Genomic DNA, 21,628 nt, shown 5'->3' with positions numbered 1-21,628 from the left:
ATATATATATATATACACACACATATATTTAATTATTAAATGTAAATATATTACACATTAAATTATTGTATTGGGCTTATATAACAACAATACTGTGGTACTTTTAAATTAAAATGATAAATTAAAGGCAGTATATCAAATACCACCATAATGTACACGTGAAATTTTAGAAATAAGAATAAAATCAATTCACATTAAAATATTAAAATGTTCAAAAATTAAAATAATAAATCATAGGAAGTGTGTATATGTATTTTATTATTATACATTTTTGTGATCATGAGAATACTGTTTCGCTATATGTAAATGAGAATTTGGGGGTAAAAAGTGCTTATTTATCATGAAATCAATACAAAATCTAAATCTAAATTAGTATTGCAATATGACCAGGACATGTTCTGGACATTATGAACATCTACACAATCTAAACTACATGATTAAATTATTAAATCGGTGATATTCATTCTCCTGTTTTTCTATTTTACCCCAAAAACAATAATCGTGGTCTAAAGGGCACGCCAACATCATCCCTTTCTGATGTAGTATCCTTCCGTGTGTGTAGATCAAGGTCAGCGTTGCGTCACGCCGATGACGTAAGCACGCATTTTTATTTATTTATTTATTTTTCCCTCAGAAAGGAATCCTGAGGGCGCCGTTACCGTCACGCGCCAGCAGGCGGCGGACCAAACCCTCGTTGCCTCCCGTCCTCTCCTCCTCCTCCCGTCGTGTCGTGCTTTTACTCCCTCCTTTTCCTCCAAACACACGAACGCGAGTAACACCGGCAGCTTTAACTATTGTCACACTGTCACCGGAGCAGGAACGTCACATGAAGCCATAATAATCCGGAATAACGGGAAAACAAAACAGCAGGATCCGGTATGTAGCGTTACGCTTTTCAACCAGCGCTTATTTCTTTGACGAAACATTTGTATCTTATTAATAATCACATTCGTTTTGCATAAGGAAACCGTTCAAATAGAATTCCGTTACTTTTGATTTGATCGATCACCGCAGTATGATGTCAGAAGAAGAAACAGAAATAACGGTTCATAATGTGATGCGGCGGAGCGTTTACCCGTTAACTGTTATGTGGCAAACATCGCTGCGTGACGCAAGAAGGCGTTTAAAATGCAACGGGACAGATCAAACCGGCAAACGGTAACGGTAGAACTAAAACGAGAAGGCGTTTCTTTGAGTGCTTCGCTCATTCTAACGGACGCGTTCCGCGCGCGAACATCTGTTTTTCATCACACAGCGGCGCGCGCCCGGTTTTTGCACTATTTGTCCGTTAGTCGGGTTTATTAACCGGTGGAATCCAGCCACGGAGGCATTAAAGACGGTGTTTAATCTGCGGAGGATCCTCAGAAACACCAGGCTCTTGAGTCTCGTGTATCTGAACAGGATTCTCTGCAGCAGAATTATGTCATCAGCGACCTCGTTCACATCTGCTGCAAATATTTCCTCTTTCTTCTGTATATTTTGGCATTTATTTTCCGGCGATGAAGTAATTTCGTCCTTGGACTAAAAGCAAACGACCTTTACAAAAATGTGCTGCAGAATTGTGGTATTTTGGACACTAAGATACCATATAAATGTCATATTATGTAACACTGGACCACAAAATCCCTCATCATACATTTTCTGAAACTGAGATTTATATAATCATCTGAATGCTGAATAAATAAGTTTTCAATTGATGTATGTTTGTAAGGATAGGACAATATTTGGCTGAGATACAACTATTTGAAAATCTGGAAAGAAATTAAGTCCTTATAGCAATGCATATTACTAATCAAAAATTAAGTTTTGATATATTTACGGTAGGAAATTTACACAATGGAACATGATCTTTATTTAATATCCTAATGACTTTGGGCATAAAAAAGAAAAATTGATCATTTTGACCCATACAATGTATTGTTGGCTATTGCTACAAATATGAATGTCAGTAGCCTAACATGGTGTATTAGCATTATTGTACTATACCTTGTTTTTTATGCTGATACTTTTGTGTTCCTTACTCTGGAGTACCATGTAATACCATGGTATTGGATTATTACATTAATAATTCACCATGGGATTTATATTGTGCTTCAAAGAGCGCTGTGGTACTGCCACTGAACCATGCACGTTCTTTGTGGGTTGCTTCATCTGGCTTGAAATCGTTGCGATATCGGCTGTGTCTCATATGGACTAATCTCTAGCTTTATGATGTCTTTCAAACACAATCTGGTCTCAGGTGAACTTTAGTTTAAGTTAAACATCTGCTGATGGGGCAAAGGTGGAAGATAACTAGTTAAGAAGAGCAGAACACCTTGCAGATAACAGGTTCTTGTAAGCTGTTCTTCAGTCAGAGCCGAATGAATATTCTGAATGAAAATAATTCAATTATTTTTAGTTTCTATTGTTCCTGATTCCATTTAAATACTACACTGTGCTCACACACACCCTTCTTAAACCGTTACTGGCTTAGTAGTGAGCACCGTGAGAGAAAGAGAGAGTGAAACAGCATACAGTCTGAACACACACACACACACACACACACTGGTGAGAGTTCTGTACATCAGCTAACCGATTAACCAGCAGACAGCTAGAGCTGTCTGAGATATTCATCTCTCTCGTCGTATCCCCCCTTACACTCAGTAAATCTGTCTGCTCTACAGTCAGTCACTCATCACTGTCGGCTCATTTCTGCACACATTGATTCACCGCTCAAACTCTGAGACTGCAAATCTACTAGACGCTGAGCTAGTCTCTCCCTCTCTCTGCTTTTTAAAAAATTAGTTGATTAAAAAAAAAAATGATTAAAAAAAAAAAAGAAAAAAAAAAAAAAAAAAGAAAAAAAAAAAAAAAAAAAAAAAAAAAGATATATAGTAATATATATATATAGATATATATATATATAATTTTCAAAAGAGCTAGTCTCTCCCTCTCTCTGCTTTTTAAAATTTAGTTCTTGATAAATATAGATATAAATATTATATTGTATAATCAAATAAGAAATAATATAAATTGAATAATAAAATTGTATAGTCTCTCTCTCTGCTTTTTAAAATTTAGTTCTTGATAAAAAAAAATATCTTTATAAATATAGATCGTTAGCTGGTTGGATATAAATAAATATAAATTATACATATATTGTATTATCAAATAAGAAATAATATAAATTGGATAATAAAATAATAATTCTAAAAAATCAAAAAAAAAATTAATTAATAAAAAAAAAATATTTTGTGATTAAATAAAAAATAAATAAATAATTCACTCACTAAAAAAAAAAAAAAAAAATAAATAAATGTGTGAAATATAAATATTTTATTTATTATTTTATTATATTTATTTATTAATATATTTTATTGTATACATATAGTACAATTTTATTATTTTATACAAATAAAATTGTACTGTATAATAAAACTCTAATAAAAATGATTTCACTTATGTATGTGTGTGTGTGTGTGTGTGTGTGTGTGTGTGTATATATATATATATATATATATATATATATATAAAAAAACTATAATATAAAACTAAATTAATTAAATATTTATATTTCATATATATATATATATATATATATATATATATATATATATAAATATTATTATTAATTAATTATTCATAATATTACCATTAACCTTTTTTTCCCTTATGAAACATGCACTTTAGTGAATTAATTCATTTCGACTGTTAATTTCTATAAACCTGACTCGATTAACTGATCTTTCGATTCATCACTTTCTTGTCCTTGCAGGAACCATACATGGAATAAAATGTAATAAAATATATATAAAATGCATAAAAATACATTATGATTTCCACAGGAATATGAAGCAGCACAACTGTTTTCAACATTGATAATAAAATGAAATATTTCTTCAGCAGCAAAATAAGCATATTAGAATGATTTAAATAAACACGATCAACAAAACTGTTAACAACACAATTAACGGCAATATCCCAAATATTATTATTATTATTATTAACAATATAATGTAAAACCTCCTGAGATCAGACTGAAAGCATGACAACAGGCCTGAGGCAGAGAGGAGAGGACCACACAGATGTGGGGAGCCGGTACAACATCTGTTATCAGAGTCAGATGAGCGACGGTGCGGTTTGGTCAAAGCTGCACAGAGATGATTCAGGAGCAGACAACTGCAGCTTAAGGAATAATTCATCATTATTCAGCAAGGATGCATTCAACTGATCATGTATCATCATTTCCGCAGAAATATTAGTCTGTACAACTCAACAGCAACAAGAAATGTTTTTCAGTATATGAGAATGATTTCTGAAGGATCATGTGACACTGAAGACTGCAGTAATGATGCTGAAACTTGATTTTAAATTGTAATAATATTTCACATTATTACTGTTTTCACAGTATTTTTTTGATCAAATAGCAGCAGACTTCTTTTTAAAATTACCTGAAACTTTTGAAGAGTAGTCTATACAATTCTTTTTTTGTGTGTGTGTGTACTTTTTCCCTTTTTTAGAGCTTGAAACTATAACTTAGTATCATTTTTATTCTGTGGACAAGAAATGTTCTTCTAAACACCTACTTTCCTCTCCTCCTCCTCTCCCTCCATCTTTCCCTCCCTCCCTCTTCTCTCTCCTCCCACCCAGCTGTCTCTCATTACTCTCTCTTTCTTTACACTCCTACATCCTCGTTGATTCTCTGCATCCCTCCATTAGGCAGAAATGCAATAAGTTGCATGTATTTTATAGTTAACCTCTGCATTTGTGTTTTCACTTAAAAGTAAAAGTACATAGTAAAATACCATTTTTTTTTTTTTTGGAAATGGACCTATGGTACGGCACCCCGCACATGACATTCAAGAAAAAATAACTAATTTACTGATTTACTAATTCGTTTCCTCGATGTACTAAAACGTGCGCACAATTTACTAATTTGTTCCCTTGATTTATAAATCGTGTGCACAATTTACTAATCTACTAAAGCTACGGTGGCCCATACAGAAGTAAGTCTGAGACAGCGAAGATAGCCAGCAATGAGGTTTCTTTACAAAGGTAAATTAATGAATTACATTTACTTAATTATTCAATAAATTGATATTTTATTGCAAATATTATTGTTACTTGTTCATCATTGTGTCAGTGTTTTATTCGTAAGAACAACACAGAGACAAAAAGCGCTCTGTTTGTCCTTTAAGGGCTACTGTACAAACATGGTAGCTACTTCCATGTAAGGGGACCCGCGGTGCATGTAGATATAAATAGCTCATTCTAATTTAATAAAAACATTACAGCTCATTATTTAAGCTCTTTATACACCGTTGAAAACATAGTTATATATATCATATTGCATTTCTATCAATAGAGCCTCCTAAATATTACACACTGCACCTTTAAAACAGTGAAATATTATTACAATTTAAAATAACTGTTTTTATTTGAATGTTTTAAAATGTAATATATTCCTGTGATCAAAGCTGTATTTTCAGCATCATTACTCCAGCCTTCAGTTTCACATGATCTTCAGAAATCATTTTAATATGCTGATTTGCCGCTCAAGAAACATTTCTGATTATTATCCGTGTTAAAGACAGTTGTGCTGCTCAATACTTATCATATATATATATTGAAATTTTATTTCAATTACTGCTTTTTACAATAACATAATATTTATTAATATTTTGAATGAGCATTTATTTTTATATTTTCAGATTTCATTTTAATTTTACCTTAAGTTTTAGTAATTTTGTTACATGCTTTTTTAATTTTATTAGTTTTTTTAATTTATTTTTACTATTTTATTTCTGTTTATTACTATTTTTAGTTTTGGTTATTTTAGTACTTAAGCTTATTGTTTATTTCAGCTGCAACATTTTACATTTTTAAAAGTAGTTTTTAAGTTTTTCTTTATTTGATATTTATATTTTATTTTATTTTATTTCAGCCTCATTTCAATTATTATGTTATATTACTTATTAATATATTGAATTAGCTTTTATTTTCAACTGTTTTCTATTTTTATTGTAATTTTATCTTAAGTTTTAGTAATTTAGTAATTGTGATTTTTATTATTTTGTATTATTTCTATTTAATTTTATTTCAGTTTATTATAGTAATCTTAGTTCTTTAACTTATACTTATTTACATCAGTCATTTCAGTTATTTTTGTAAAAAAAATGTTAACATTTGTATCTCATATTCATATTTTATTTTATTTCTGTTTTATTTTAATTATAAGAAAACATTCAGAAATCATTCTAATATTCTGATTTGCTGCTCAAGAAACATTTTCTATTCCTGTCAATGTTGGAAACAATTGTGCTGCTTAATATTTTTGTGATTTTTTTTCTAGATCCTTTGAGGTTTAGAAGTTTCAATTGAAATAGATATTCTTGTAAAATATTTTAAATGTTTTTACTGTCACTTTTGATCAATTTAATGCATTCTAACTGAATAAAAGCTTTGAACAGTTGCGTGTGTAAGACAGAATAAGTGATGAATGTCTAATATTGACTGTTAGTCAGCACAGGCGTGTGTATGAACATATTAGCGCTGTACGTTCATTAGTCACAGTGAATAACATTCACACACACACACAAACCATGGGCCTGATATCAAATCTCTGGCTCTCATTCATACAAGTTCTCAAAGCCATTTTCAGTCTGTTTCCATGGAAACTATCTTAATTGTGTTGTGTAGAAATACTGCTGAGGAGCCTGAAGATCAGAGCGGCATTGGGAGGCTGGAGTTGTTGTGGATAGTTGATATCATGCTGTTCTCTCAGATGATCTCTGGGGTTTAAATGGGGTCAGAGTGCTTGCACAAGCATATTTTCTGGTGCATGCTGGGTGCTCATAGACATTATTTTCTCCTCAGTGGCATTAAACGTCTTTAAAGCGTGAAGCTGTACTTACAGTAGGAGCAGGATAACTGCTGTTTGGTTGGTCAGTTTGGGTCAGTTATGCTGTTTAGTCTGCTGCGACTGATTGATTTGATTCAGACAGTCAGGCATCGGGTCTTCAGTCTTGTCCGATTGTCACAAGACCAAACCACTGCTAACAAAAAAACATCATTCTCAGCTTCTTCCGTTCCTCTCTTGACTGAACCTGAAACTTTCATCGGTCAGATATTTATCGTGCATCCCTAATTTATATACTAATATGGCATTTATTTATATTTTGAATTAGATTTTTTAAATTTTAATATTTTTTTTAATTTTTTTTCATCATTTGTTTTTTTACATTTGTTGTTTAGTTTTAATTTATTTCAAGTCATTATTTTTAGTTTTAGTCATTTTAGTACTTCAGCATAAACATATTTATTTCAGTTAGTTGCCAAGTCAACATTTCACATTTTTGTTTTTTAATCTAATATTTATATTGTATTTTATTTCAATTACTGATTAAATAAAGTATTCTATTATTTATAAGTATTTTGAATGAGCTCTTAAAATTAATTTTCATTTTAGTTTTATCTTACATTTTAGTCATTTTGTTGCATACTTTTTCATTTTATTAGTTGTTTTTTAATATTTTTATTATTTATTATTTAACTTTATTTTATTCAAGTTTATTATTTTTAGTTTTAGTAATTCTGATACTTAAGCTTAAACGTCTTTATTTCAGTTAGTTTCCAAGAAGTTTCTTAAAAGTTTTTTTAAGTTTATTATTTTATTTCCAAATTATTTTTAATAATATTTTTAATTTCCTAATAATTTTTATTACTTTTTTAGTAATTTTGTTATTGACATTTTTATTAGGTTTTTATCATTTCTATCTAGCTTAGCTATTCAGCTTATACTTATTTACTTCAGTTAGTTGCCACGTTTTGTAAAAGGTTTTTTTTTATTCACATTTTATTTTATTTCTGCTTCATTTCAATTACTGATTATTAAAAGTTTTAGCTTCAGTTGTAGTTTTACTTATCAATAAATAGAACTGAAATGCGGACAGCTCCTCAGATCATTTGCTCAGTGAATTTGATGAGAAATGTCTGAGGTCATATTGAGATCTTTGACTTTTGATTGAGACTTTGGCAAATCTGAGCACAATTCGAGACACTGGGATCTCTTCTGAGACACGTGTGAGATTATGGAGTCTTTTTCTCATCTGAGAAGCAGGAGATCTCCGCAGAAGTCTCCAGAAGTGTTTTTTTTCCAGTCCAAAAGAAAAGCTTTTTTAAGATTTCTTCTTTTATCATTTATCATTGCTTGACCTTCACGAGTTACATATCTGTGTTATAGTGCCGTTCACTGATAGTAGGAACACTGTGCCAGTCAAAACAGACCTGATATTCTCTTGGATGAAGAGAAAGATGCTGAGAGTAGGATGGAAAAATAATAGTCCTGCTGAAAGGACCAGAAGGTTTCGGGCTGTTCCAGACTGCTTTGTGTTGGTTATATCTGATCTTACAAGCTATAGACTATCTCACGAGTGTGAAGAAAAAGAGGAAACCAGACAGTGAAAATGCAGAATTGAAGGTAGAAGAGTCCAGTCCAGTCAGCAGAAATGAGGAAACGCGTCAGTGAAGAGCAGGAGGAAGAGAGGGAGGGGGCAGAGTGAGAGAGACGGGCTGATTGGCTGAATGGAGGGGAGGAACGAGGGAGAAAGAGTGACTGTCTTCAGGTCGTTCAAATTCCACATACTGTATGATTAGCAGGAAACACACACAAACAGCTCCATGAAGATTTCATGACCATCAGAGCTGCTGACAAACACTTATTCTGTACACTCTCAGTTGTGAATATGGAGAACTGGATTGGTATGGTAATATGTTTAAAGGGTCAAAAAAGAACATTTATACATTTATGTTTATTTTTAAACATTATTGTGTATTTGGTGTAATGCAGTGTTTTTTATGCAGTTTAAGATAAAAAAAACCCACATTATTTTCCACATACTGTACATTATTGTTTCTCCTCTGTGCCCCCACCTTTCTGAAACACATTGATTTTTACAAAGCTCATCATTCTGAAAAGTGAGGTGTTCTCTGATTGGCCAGCTATCCAGTGCGTTGTGATTGGCCGAATACCTCAAGCGTGACAAAACTAATAAAACCCATTACAAACGAGGCATTTGTTGCATCCAGTGGGGACATAATTACTGATTATAATGACTTATACTCTCTTTTTATGTGTTGCGTATCGCGCCTCATAAACATAAATCCATGTCTGCATTTGTGATCTGAGAAATGACAAACAACAAGTCCTTGCAAAGTTGGAACTGCCTCACTTTATAGAAACAGCCTCTGAGCACAGACCCACTGTAGGCTACTCTCCTAGGTTCAGGATGTAATGCCCCAAATAGAAAAGAAAACTTGAAATTGCATCATATGACCCCTTTAATGGAGATCATGGCATAATTCTTGTAGCTTTAATTCTACACATTAGGGAAAGATTCAACAACAATTAAAAAAACATGTCAGTGACTGCAACAGTTTGATTATAACTTAAAGTGAGTGCGGCCACCAAAGAGATTTTAAAAGTGCTTTCCATCAGGACCAGTGTCAACAAAACATACACAATGTCATTATTTATCACTTTAATGTACATTTGCATACCATTCTCTATATATAACTTACACTTATCTCTGTAAGTTGTCAAAGCATTTAAATTTTTTTATTTTAGGGTTTTCATTTAATGTAATATGTTTGTTTAATGTTATTACATTTACATATAGTCATTTAGCAGATGCTTTTATCCAAAGTGACTTACAAATGAGGACAATAGTAGCAATCAAAACTAATAAAAGAGCAATGATAAACGCAGTACATGTAGCAAGGTATTTTATATATATATATATATATATATATATATATATATATACAGACAGACAGACACACACACACACACACACACACGTTTAAACACACACATACACAAAGAAAAAAACAAGTAGACAGAATAAAAAAATAGCTACAGTTATTTGTTTTAATAAAAAGAAGCCAAATAGATAAAGTAGAATTAAAATAGAATCGAAAGTGCTAGAGTTAGAGGGTCAAATAAAGATGGAACAGATGTGTTTTTAGTTGTTTCTTGAAGGTGTTTTCTGGAGTCAAACAGTGAGAGATGACACCTGTATCAGAAACACACTCATATCCTCTCAATCTCTGTGCGTGTGTGTGTGTGTGTGTGTGTGTGTGTGTCTTCCAGAGATCTGCCAGAGGAAATCCCGAATACAAAAACACTCGGAGAAATCTGCAAAGACGTGCCCTCTGACGCCTTAAACACACACACTGAAGAAGTACAGGGAGCCAGATAAATGGCTGACAAACAGATCAGGTGAGTTTGAAACGTCAAGTATCACTACTCCCAGAACACTAGCAACCACCTAAAACCCAATGATACTTCAACTGATGTGCTGTCTCCTCTCATGCTTCACTCCAGTTTGCCTGCCAAGCTAATAAACGGCGGTGTGGCGGGACTAATCGGCGTTACCTGCGTGTTTCCCATCGATCTGGCCAAAACCCGCCTTCAGAACCAGCAGAATGGATCGCGGCTCTATACCAGCATGTGAGCGTTCAAACAGACGGTTCGAATCATATAGAAGATTCAGTTCAGTAGATTCACTTGTACTGTGCTCTGCAGGTCAGACTGCCTTATTAAGACCATCCGCTCAGAAGGATACTTCGGCATGTACAGAGGTACGTTTATGTGGTGAATTGTCAACAAAGAGCTTGTTTGTGTATGATGTCATTGATAATATATGTTTGTCTGTCTCTCAGGTGCGGCGGTGAACTTAACTCTCGTCACTCCTGAAAAAGCCATCAAGCTGGCGGCAAATGATTTCTTCAGATTTCACCTCTCTAAGGACGGGTGAGACATAAACACACACACACAGTAAATGCACATATCAATATAAACATGATGACTAGCTCTATGAGCTGACTGTGCCCATTCACACACACACAAACACATCATCTGGCCCGACACACTGCTTGGGCTCATTCCCAGCCTTTAACATGTCAACAAACATTTTTAATTTTAAGGTTTTCATTCAGTATTTAAATTTTATATATATATATATATATATATACATACATATATATAAAATACTTTATAATGAATTGTATTATATTTATAATTTTATATACATTTTCATCTATTATTCAAATTATATATATATATATATATATATATATATATATTATATATATATATATATATATATAAATACTTTATAATGAATTGTATTATATTTATAATTGTATATACATTTTCATCTAGTATTCAAATTATATATATATATATTTAAGAAAAAATATATAATAAATAATTGTTTTATATATATGTTATTATTTAAATATTTAAATTAAATACATTATTATAAATGATAATTAACCTTAATGAATCAAAAAGATATTTTGTTATAGTTTATTTTACTTTATATTATAGTTTATAATTATATTGAATTGTATTTATAACACCATGGTACTACTATCTGATACAGTCACAGTACTGACATACCGACACTATCAAACACCTCAATCAATTCAGCACACAGTATTACATTACCTGACCCACATTAATATTAAATAAGGGTGGAAGCACACAGAATATACCCACAATGCCTTGCTCGGCGGCATCTCTATGGCGACCGAAAACGGCACCGGTGAATTATTGACCTCCGAGTCAGAGTGTGAATTATTAACAACCCTCGGTGTGTGTGTGCTGATAATGAGAGCGGCTTCATCTCTTGTTCCCTCAGGCAGAAACTCACTCTACTGCGAGAGATGCTAGCCGGCTGTGGGGCAGGAACGTGTCAGGTACAAACACACACACACATGCATTAATTAGCCTCCGTTAATAGATGTTCCACTATTATTTTCTTCAAGTCTGCACACAGACGATTCAGCAGCAGACAGATCATTGTGTTTGTAATGGCCTACGAGACAAAACACAGATGCATTAAGGGTACAAACACGCTCCCATTACACATTCCCATCAGACACGCGTCAGCTCATCTGCTACTAACAGCCTTTGATGAGCACGTCACCTGAAGCAGCTGCTCATTCACAACCAGCTCTGTGCTTGTCATGACGTTCGGTTCCTTAATGTGTGTATTTTTACACAATGCGAGACTAAAGTACCCCTTCTATACCGAAAGCATCTGCAGAAACGGCCACAGGTTCCTCAGATCAGTCAGACGGGTTTCCATTCACATATTTGCAAGGATATTTTGGGATGTTGCATTAAAAAATGGTAGATGAAAAGCCAAAGATATGAATAAAATGTCCAAAATGTGCATAAAAACTTTCATGCTTGCTTGAAGCGGTTTTATTATTTCAGATTTTGAATTAGCTTCAGATTTCATTTTAGTTATCTTTTATTCAATTTAATCTTGTTATGTGCTCGTCAATTTTATTAGTTTTATTTATATATTTCTATTTAGCTTTCATTTATTTTCATTTCAGTTTTAGTAATTGCAGTACTTAATTTTAAACATATTTCAGGTAATTGCCAAAGCAACATTTTTTCTTTTATAATGTTCATTTAATATATTTATACATGAGCTTTATTTCAATACATATATACATACATTAAAAAGTAATATTTAAAAATGAATGTAGTTGTTGGCGCCGAAACTACACAGAGCTACAATCACGAATCACTCAGCAGCACGGCAGGCAGTAGCTAAGACAATTTGTTTCACACCAGTCCACAAAAGTCTTTAAAAGCTCCCTATTTTCACTCTCATCATGATCCTTTATACAGCCAACAATTGCGGAGTCCTCAGAAAATTTCTGGATATGACAGTTTTTGGAGTTATACTGGAAATCTGATGTATAAAAGGTAAATAAAAACGGAGCTAAAACAGTTCCTTGAGGAACACCAGTGCTTGTGACACACAGTTCTGCATCATTACATACTGTGGTCTATTTGAGAGGTAGTCAGTTAACCAGCTGACCATACTCTGATGTAATCCAGCATTTTCTAACTTATTCTTGAGTAACACAGACTGAATAGTGTTACCTAACGTCTTTAGATGACTTGTATAAAAAGATTTGTATAAAAGATAAATAAGATGAAAAGTACACAAATAATACAATACACTATATGTAAAATTAAAAACTTAAATCATACAAAAATACATAAATTTAAATCTACGATTAAAACGCAGTGACCGCAGAATATATTTTAACATCCAAAATACTTTAACATTTAGTTGAGGTAACATTATGTAGCACTCAGAAGATGTGTAAATATATATTAATTATTGATCATACAATCAATAGCACATGATATTTATAAATAAAACCAGACAGAGGGAGAAAATAAAGTGGCTGGAGTAGCACATCAACTACATGTGCTAAACGTTGTGTTGCGTTTCACTATTGACAGCTTTCTTTACTGCCTTACGCATCGTAGTGATCCAGTCATGTGACATCTCAGAGGTGATCAGCTTCCTGTCAATAGACAGCTTTCCAGCATGTGGGATTAAATGATGGGATTATAGCAGACTCTGGATAAAGATTGACATGCTGTTTCCAACCAGCGATATCTCACTCCAGTTATCCCATCAGCCAGCGTCGAGGACTTCCTGTCCACCCACAAACCCCTTCAGATTTGATTAAACGTGTAATTGGGTCTCCAGTGACAGCGGCGCTAGCGCACGTAAACACGTCCCCCGTGTCGCTTGTGTTGCTTCAAGTTTATGATAATCTAAACTTCACATAGATATATGAACCCTGTTCACATTATGGCAGTAAAATGTGTTGCAGATATGTGTTTGAACCTTAGCGTGTAGGAGGATGTGCTAATTATATGTTTTTGTATGTGGTTGTTCCTTTTTGAGAGTACAGGCTTTCAGACGAGGCTCCAATAGGTTTATTCATGGCAAGTTAAAGGAGGTGTGTTAACATCAGTGTAGAATTACTAAAAGATTGTCTTTACTACAAGTTTAACCATTTGAAACCAGCTTTAGGTGTCAAACTGTGACTTCTAACTCCTCGTGTTTGATTTAAATACGTGTGTGGCCCTTTAAGTGTGCTTGTTCTTGTTTTCATTGGTTCTGAGGTTTCCTCTAACCTTGTTTGTGTTGTGTTGCAGGTCATCGTTACAACACCAATGGAGATGCTGAAGATTCAGCTGCAAGATGCCGGAAGAATCGGTGAGAATTTAGACTAAAGAAAGAGGAAGGAATGAAGGGAGGTGAAGTGAAATCAAGACACAGAATTGAGAAGAGAGATGAAGCACTGCCACCTTGTGGTCACATTTTTGTACATTAGTGTCAGATTTTACATAATTTTGTCATTTTTACACATTGGGCAGAACTTTGGCTATTTATTTGTGTTCTGCTAAATTAATACTTTAGTGAATGCACATGTTAGTGAATGTTTCAGTGAAGTGAGTGAATAACCAGCACTCTCTTCCACCCTCAGTACCACAGCTGAGGTGATATGGCTGCCCAGTGCTCCGGGTGTGTGTTCACTACTGTGTGTGTGCACTTGGATGGGTTAAATGCAGAGAACAAATACCAAGTATGAGTCACCATACTTGGCCACATGTCACTTCACTTCACTTCATATATTATTCAGTATAGCTGAATATTATTTATTCAATGTATTGAATATTATATAAAGTTTATATATATTTTTCTAAAAACTGAATATTTTATATTTTTCAGTATTAGTTTTTTTCCATATATTTTTAAATATTGATTTTTTAAAATACTGAATACTTTTCAATATTATTTTTTCTTTTTAAAGTACTGAATATTAAGTCATAGTAAGCAGTATCAAATATTATTTTAAGAATGGAATATTATATATATATATATATATATATATATATATATATAATAAAAAGTTCTTAATTTTTAAAAAAATATAGAATATTGAATATTTTATTTTTAAAAATATATTTTTTTAAATAATTCATATTAAGTTATTATCAGCGGTTCTGTTTTTTTTTAATGCAGACTATTTCATATATTGATATTATATCAATTATTTTCAGTTATTCATTATTTCCACCTATTTTTACATACTGGATGTTGAATATTTAATTTTTTAATTTCAATTTTATTTTTCCTTTTTTAAAATACTGAATATTAAAAGTCATTGTCAGCAGTACTGAATCTTTTTAAAAATATATATAATATAATTATGATATAATATATTTAATGATGTAAAAATAATATAACATTTTATTAAAAAATATAAAATGCACTCAGTATTTAAAATATTGATTATTATGTATTTTCCTCCCTTTTTTAAAATATTGAATTAGTTATTTCCATTTGTATACTGAATATTAAGTTATTGTTAGTTGTACAAGCAAAAAAATAAAATAAATACAAATCTTAAAATTTTTATCCGACATAAGGAACATTTTAAAACAACCTTTTGGTAACTACCAGAGCTTTTTCACAAGTTTAAATCTGCTATATATATTCTTACAAAAAAAAAAAAAAAAGTTTGCAAGACTGCTCAAGTGTTATCCATTAGGCTCATATCACATTTTAACTTCTAAAACTTAAGAGTTATATATATATATATAAATTCTGGTTTATGTTTGGCTAACTGAGCTAGGAGGTTCAAAAGACATTCTGGGTTACACGGTAAACCTCAACAGATTGTAGACTGACAGTGACTATGAAATTCCTTGATAAAATTTATGCAGGATACTGTAATGTGTGTGTGTGTGTGTGTGCAGCGGCGCAGAGGAAGCTCATGCCTCAGTCTGTGACCCCTGGGGGCCCCGTGGAGGTGAAGTCCCCCACAGCTATGCAACTCACCAGACAGTTACTGAAGGAAAAGGGCATCGCGGGTCTTTACAAGGGCCTGGGAGCCACGCTGCTCAGGTTGGGGAACAAACATGCAAACATATCACACAATCAGTCATCAGATCACAGACTCTCAGACTCTATCAGCTCTGTGTTTCCTTCCCTTCAGGGATGTCCCGTTTTCTATCATTTATTTCCCTCTGTTTGCTAATCTGAATGATCTGGGGAAGAGAGGAGTCGACGGTCCCGCTCCCTTCTACGTCTCCTTCATATCGGGCTGCATGGCGGGCAGCACAGCCGCCGTCGCCGTCAACCCTGTAGATGGTGAGCTTCTCTTCACTACAACGTCTTAATCATGACGTTCTGAAAACCATTGCTGCTTTTCTGATGCTCTGTTCCAAAACCTAGTGAGCCGCTTACGTAGCAAGCATTTAAATACTTCAGACACAAATGATGTACCACAGAATTTGTTTTGGCCTAATTTTGCACTGAGCTCAATAGAAAAATATGCTCTAAAGAGCAGGGGCAAGAGAAACGACAAATACATTTTTAGTCAATCCTAAAAACATGAATAAAAATAGTTCTAATCTAATTAAAGTAATAATGAATGTAAATATAATCTAATTAAACATTTTCAACATTTGTTTGTTTGTTTTTTTCAGTGAAAAAACTGATTAAGTATTGAATACTTTTTGTTTTTTAAAACTAATTATAATTTTTTCATTGTATTCAATAATGTATTGATTTTTTTTCAGTGTTAAGTTTTGTCTGTTAATAAAAATACCAAATATTAAATATTGAACATTTCATATCAGTTTTGTATAATTTTATTGCTGAATATTAAAGTTTTTTTAAATTGCTGAATATTAAATATGGCATATTTTTTCAATATATATATATTTTTTTCAGTTTGTAAAATACTGAAAATATTGTATATTTTTATATTCATTTTATCTGTTTTTAAAAATACTTTAACATTAGTTTTGTCTATTTTTATTATTGAATATTAAAGACTTTTTAATATGTCTTTTCTATTTTTGAATTGCTGAATATTGATTATTGCATATTTAAAAAAAAAAAAATCTTTTTTAAAATACTGAATATTAATTATTGCATATTTTTTCAATATTTTTTTTCTCTTCAGTTTTTAAAATACTGAATATTAAATATTGCATGTGTTTTATATTGCTTTTGTCTTTTTAAAAAAAATACTATATATTAAATATTGAATAGTAGATTTGTACATTTTTATTATTGAATATTAAAGAGTTTTCAATGTTTTTCTTTACTGGTTTTGAAATGCTGATTTATTTTCTTCAATTTTTAAAATACTGAATAATAAATGTTCATATTAGTTTTTATCTTTTTTATGACTGAACATTAAATACTATGCATTCTTTAGTGTTTGTTTTGTTTATTATTTATAACTATATATTTATTTTTTTCAGTATATATTTTTAATATTTGTAAAATACTAAATATAATATTTAGCATTTTTCAAAAAAAAATTTAATGTATGAAAATGTATGAAATATTGATTATTTTTGTCAATATTTATTTATTTATTTTTTTATATTGAATATTAAATGATACACAAGGCGAGCTTTGTTAAAAATAAAGTCGAGTCTCAGTTGTTATGAGTTGCTGCTTACCTCGACTGTTCCAAACCAGTCACGTTTCATCTGTCAGCATGCTAAGTAGGCAGTATGCAGTGAAGCAGCTCGCTAGCTTTTGGAACGGAGTCCGTATGTGAGTAAAAACTCTTGTGCAATGCAAAAAGCAACATCTGTGCGGTTTCATAACTGACTGTTGAACCGTGTGTGTGTGTGTGTGTTTCAGTGATAAAGACCAGGCTACAGTCGCTAACACGAGGGAGCCAAGAGGACACTTACAGCGGGGTGACCGACTGCATCAGGTGATTTGCTTTTAATTGGCCAGTGAGGTCATCAGGTGACCTTATTTAACTAATACCATTGATTTGGGTACAAAACGTGTGAATTTCCATTTTCCATCTGATCACAGGAAGATTCTTCGCAACGAAGGTCCCGCTGCTTTCCTGAAGGGGGCGTACTGTCGAGCTCTCGTCATCGCGCCGCTCTTCGGCATCGCTCAGGTGGTTTACTTCCTCGGCGTGGGCGAACTCATCTTGAGCTACCTGCCCAAACGAAACAACTAACCACCAATCCCATCATGCACTGCACCAGTCGGTTCCCCTCCCCCCTCACAGGTCGCCATTATCGAAAGATCAAAGCGTGACGTGGACCAGTCTGACTGATTTTAATCGTTTGTTGTTGTGCCGTTTTTGTTCAAAGCGCCGTGTATCTTGATCTGAATGTGGTGCTTTTAATACTGAGCGTAAAGTGAGATTGCGTTTGCCAAGCTGCCTGTTTTTTTTTTTTTTCGTCCGGTCTCATGCTGAGACAAAATGATGTTCTTTTACGAGCGTTTAATTGTTGAGCCATCGTCCGATCACTGATATTTAAAGCGTAAAATCAACACTATGAATCATAGAGCTCTTGTTAATTATGTACTGAAATATCAACCCAACATGAAGCTCTTTCTAATTGTCAATTTCCTGGAACAAGAGGACATGTCATGTTGATTAGTATGCCGTTTATATTAGCTGCTTCCGTCTTTCTTACGACCAAATCTGAATGCTTTTCCGCTGGGCTCAGAATGAGCTTGAGGAAAAGAGTGACCTGAGAGCAGCATATCTGTGTGCCCTATCAAGGCTTTATTCAGCACGTGTTTCAAAATGACAAGTCGGCTCTGGAGCTTAATTCAATTTAATTTCTCAGAAAAGCTGAGAGAGACATATCTGTGAATGGAAAATGTGAATTAGACTTGAAAGCATCTCTCAAATTGACTGAATCAAAATGTAAATGCCTCCAGCCAGCCATTAAAACTTCTGGAGAGTTCCCAGACTTCAGGAGATAATCATTATAGATTATGGGATTCGTTTTGCATGGCCACAGCACAAAGAAAATTAATGTAAATGACCAATTCGACTCCAGTCGCTACTGTTTCGCTACTTAGCATTAGCATTAAATGTGGTCTTAAACCTCATTTAAACCACATTTGTAGGTGGTTTGAAGTTTAATTAATACATTTTGGTTATGGTAAGTCGTTTTTTCCTCATTTAGGACGGGACACGTTTGTAACATCATACAAAGTGTGCAGTAATTTTGCAGATCTTGAAAATGCAAGCAGTTCTTACCAGTGTTGTTATTGCTTACTAATAACAACTAATATAAACATTTTTGTTATAAAGTAAAGCTGAAATATAATAAAACAGAAAAATTGAACTAAATGAAAATGAGAAATTATTGGAATTATTAAAAAAGTGACAATAGCACATACTAAAATTGCCAAAAATTAAACTAAAATGAAAATGGATTTTTTTTTATAAAAACAAAAGTTAATTCAAAATATTAATAGAAACTCTAATAGTATATACTGCAAATAAAATGAAAATAAGAAATGTTGCTTTGGGAACTAACTGAAATAGGTTTAAGTACTAAAATGACTAACTGGCAGAAAAATAAATTAAAACTTTTTCAGATTATTTAAAAAAAAAAAAGAAGCAAATAACAAAATTATATATATATATATATATATATATATATATATATATATATATAATAGTATATAAATAATTCTAAAATATCACTGGTTCTCTCTTACTTTATAAAAATAAAAGCTAATTTAAAATATCAATAAAAACTATATTAGTATATAAATAATACTAAAATACCACTGGTTCTCACTTGCTTGCGTACAAACTCAAATCAATTGGGTCTGGGCGAACATCATGTGACCTAATTAATATTCATGAGAAAAAGCTAATGCATTTTATATTGTGTCCCACCTACTGCAAACCCAATTTAACCAGTTACAGATTTCCCGCTACAAACAAAATTGCTATAATATTATTATGAAAATTCTCGCAACCCTTAATGCAGTTTCTAGGTTCATATCTGTCGGTTGAGATCTAAGAAAGTATACTTATATACTAAATCGATAGGAAAAATGCCAAAGTAATGTGCATATATCGATTGTAACCTTGCGAACTATGATGGGCGGAGCTCGTGAATATTAATGCACATTGGTTGTTTTCCCACGATGCACCGTCACCATGCAGTGCATCATGGGAGATTTTATTAATCATTCCAAGTTGTCCGAGAAGCCGAAAAGCACAGACTTTGGATGGAAGTCATATTTATTGATAATCCTGATGATGTAGATGTAAACACACTCATAGTATATCTCACTATATATTTCTATGGATACTTTTAGCAGTGTCTGATTGTTTGTGTGATCATTGTTGATTACTGTGGACTGTACATATGCAGATGATGTGTTTTTGGTTTTGTATACGATGGCTTATTTGCACACCTCCCCGTTCCTTCTCTTTATGTTTTTGGCATCTGGACGAGTGAATATGCCAGTTTACGCCGTTTGAGCCGGACGTGTAATGTATCAGTGTTGGAATCGTGAGCTTGTTGTTCACGCTAGTGTGCACTACCAAAGGAACCGAACAAACCCCAACACTTTCAGTTCTCGTTTACTCCCAAATCTCGATGCGCAGCCTATTGTGGGCCGTCAAAAAGACAATGTTTTGGCTCACAATAGTGCTGTCAGGACGCGCTGCCTATGTGTGCAATGAAGAGCATATATATGACTCAGGCTGACAAACAATCGAGTCTGTTTCATACTGCCAAATGATTCCTGACCAAATACCTCTGACTCCTTTCCCAGTTCATGCTTCAGTACACTGGTTTGCTAAACTCGTCTGGTTAATAGCTGAATATACACTAGCATCCAAAAGACTGGGGTCACAAAGATTTCTTTAATACTTTTATTCAGCAAGGATGCATTCAATTGATCAAAATTGACAGTAAAGTCATTTATAATGTTACTAAATATTTCTGTTTCAAATAAATGCTGTTCTTGTGGACAATCAAAGAATCAAAGTATGTTGAATCCCAGAACACTGTATCAAAGAATCCTGATTCCCAGAACACTGTATCAAAGAATCCTGATTCCCAGAATACTGAATCAAAGAATCAAAGAATCCTGAATCCCAGAATACTGAATCAAAGAATCAAAGAATATTGAATCTCAAAATACTGAATCAAAGAATCAAAGAATATTGAATCTCAGAATACTGAATCAAAGAATCCTGAATCCCAGAATACTGAATCAAAGAATCAAAGAATCCTGAATCCCAGAATACTGAATCAAAGAATTAAAGAATATTGAATCCCTAATTTTGTAATGGTGCAACAACAACAAAAATTCTAATAAATTATGTTCTTTTGAAATTTCAAAGAATTTTGAAACAGAATAAAAGAATCTTGAAAAAAAATTATCACTGATTTCACAAAAATCTTAAGCAGTTAACTGTTATCAACATTGATAATAATTGTTGTAAATTTTCAGAAACAAACATCAGTTTCTACAAAAATTTGAAGCAGCACAACTGTTTTCAACATTAATAATCATCAGAAATTTATTTGAGAAACAAATCAGCATATCCGAATGATTTCTAAAGATCATGTGACACTGAAGACTGGAGTAATGATGCTGAAAATACAGCTTTGCATCACAGGAATAAATTAGATTTTAAATTACATTAAAACGGAAAACAGTTTTTAAATTGTAATAATATATCACAGTTATTACTGTATTTTTGATCAAATAAATGCCTAGATTTTAAAAATATTAAAAAATCTTACAGACCCCAAACGTTTAAACAGCAGTGTACTGTAAAATGTCACTAATGAATATGACACTTACGTTAAATAATCATCATCCAGAGGTTCAGAGGGTTTATGGTGCTGTCTATAACAAGTAAACATCTCTGGTCTCATGACGATTTGAAACTGTTCAGATGCTCTTATTTATTGTTTCAAGGTCATAGG

At 32.6% G+C, this 21,628-nt stretch overlaps 1 protein-coding gene across 1 annotated transcript; it reads left to right on the top strand.

The window, feature by feature from the left end:
* The first annotated feature begins 525 nt into the window (after positions 1-525).
* Positions 526-19,089, top strand: LOC109051547 (mitochondrial glutamate carrier 1-like). The gene is made up of 11 exons (XM_042753034.1): positions 526-876; positions 10,130-10,258; positions 10,364-10,489; positions 10,565-10,620; positions 10,702-10,792; positions 11,685-11,742; positions 14,027-14,087; positions 15,635-15,782; positions 15,874-16,028; positions 17,544-17,619; positions 17,727-19,089. The coding sequence occupies exons 2-11, from the start codon at positions 10,239-10,241 to the stop codon at positions 17,878-17,880; spliced, it is 945 nt and encodes a 314-aa protein (XP_042608968.1). The 5' UTR covers positions 526-876; positions 10,130-10,238; the 3' UTR covers positions 17,881-19,089.
* The last annotated feature ends 2,539 nt before the right edge of the window (positions 19,090-21,628 follow it).

Source organism: Cyprinus carpio, chromosome B25 (assembly GCF_018340385.1).
Source record: "Cyprinus carpio isolate SPL01 chromosome B25, ASM1834038v1, whole genome shotgun sequence".
Lineage (NCBI taxonomy): Eukaryota > Metazoa > Chordata > Actinopteri > Cypriniformes > Cyprinidae > Cyprinus > Cyprinus carpio.
The sequence above is the reverse complement of the archived record's forward strand: the minus strand, read 5'-3'. Positions and strand labels throughout refer to the sequence as shown.

Bases quoted from the DNA above. Each gene is read 5' to 3' on its own strand.
- LOC109051547 (XM_042753034.1), top strand. From the start codon at position 10,239: ATGGCTGACAAACAGATCAG. The intron at 10,490-10,564 runs GTGAGCGTTCAA...TGTGCTCTGCAG, and splicing joins TCGCGGCTCTATACCAGCAT to GTCAGACTGCCTTATTAAGA. The intron at 17,620-17,726 runs GTGATTTGCTTT...ATCTGATCACAG, and splicing joins GGGGTGACCGACTGCATCAG to GAAGATTCTTCGCAACGAAG.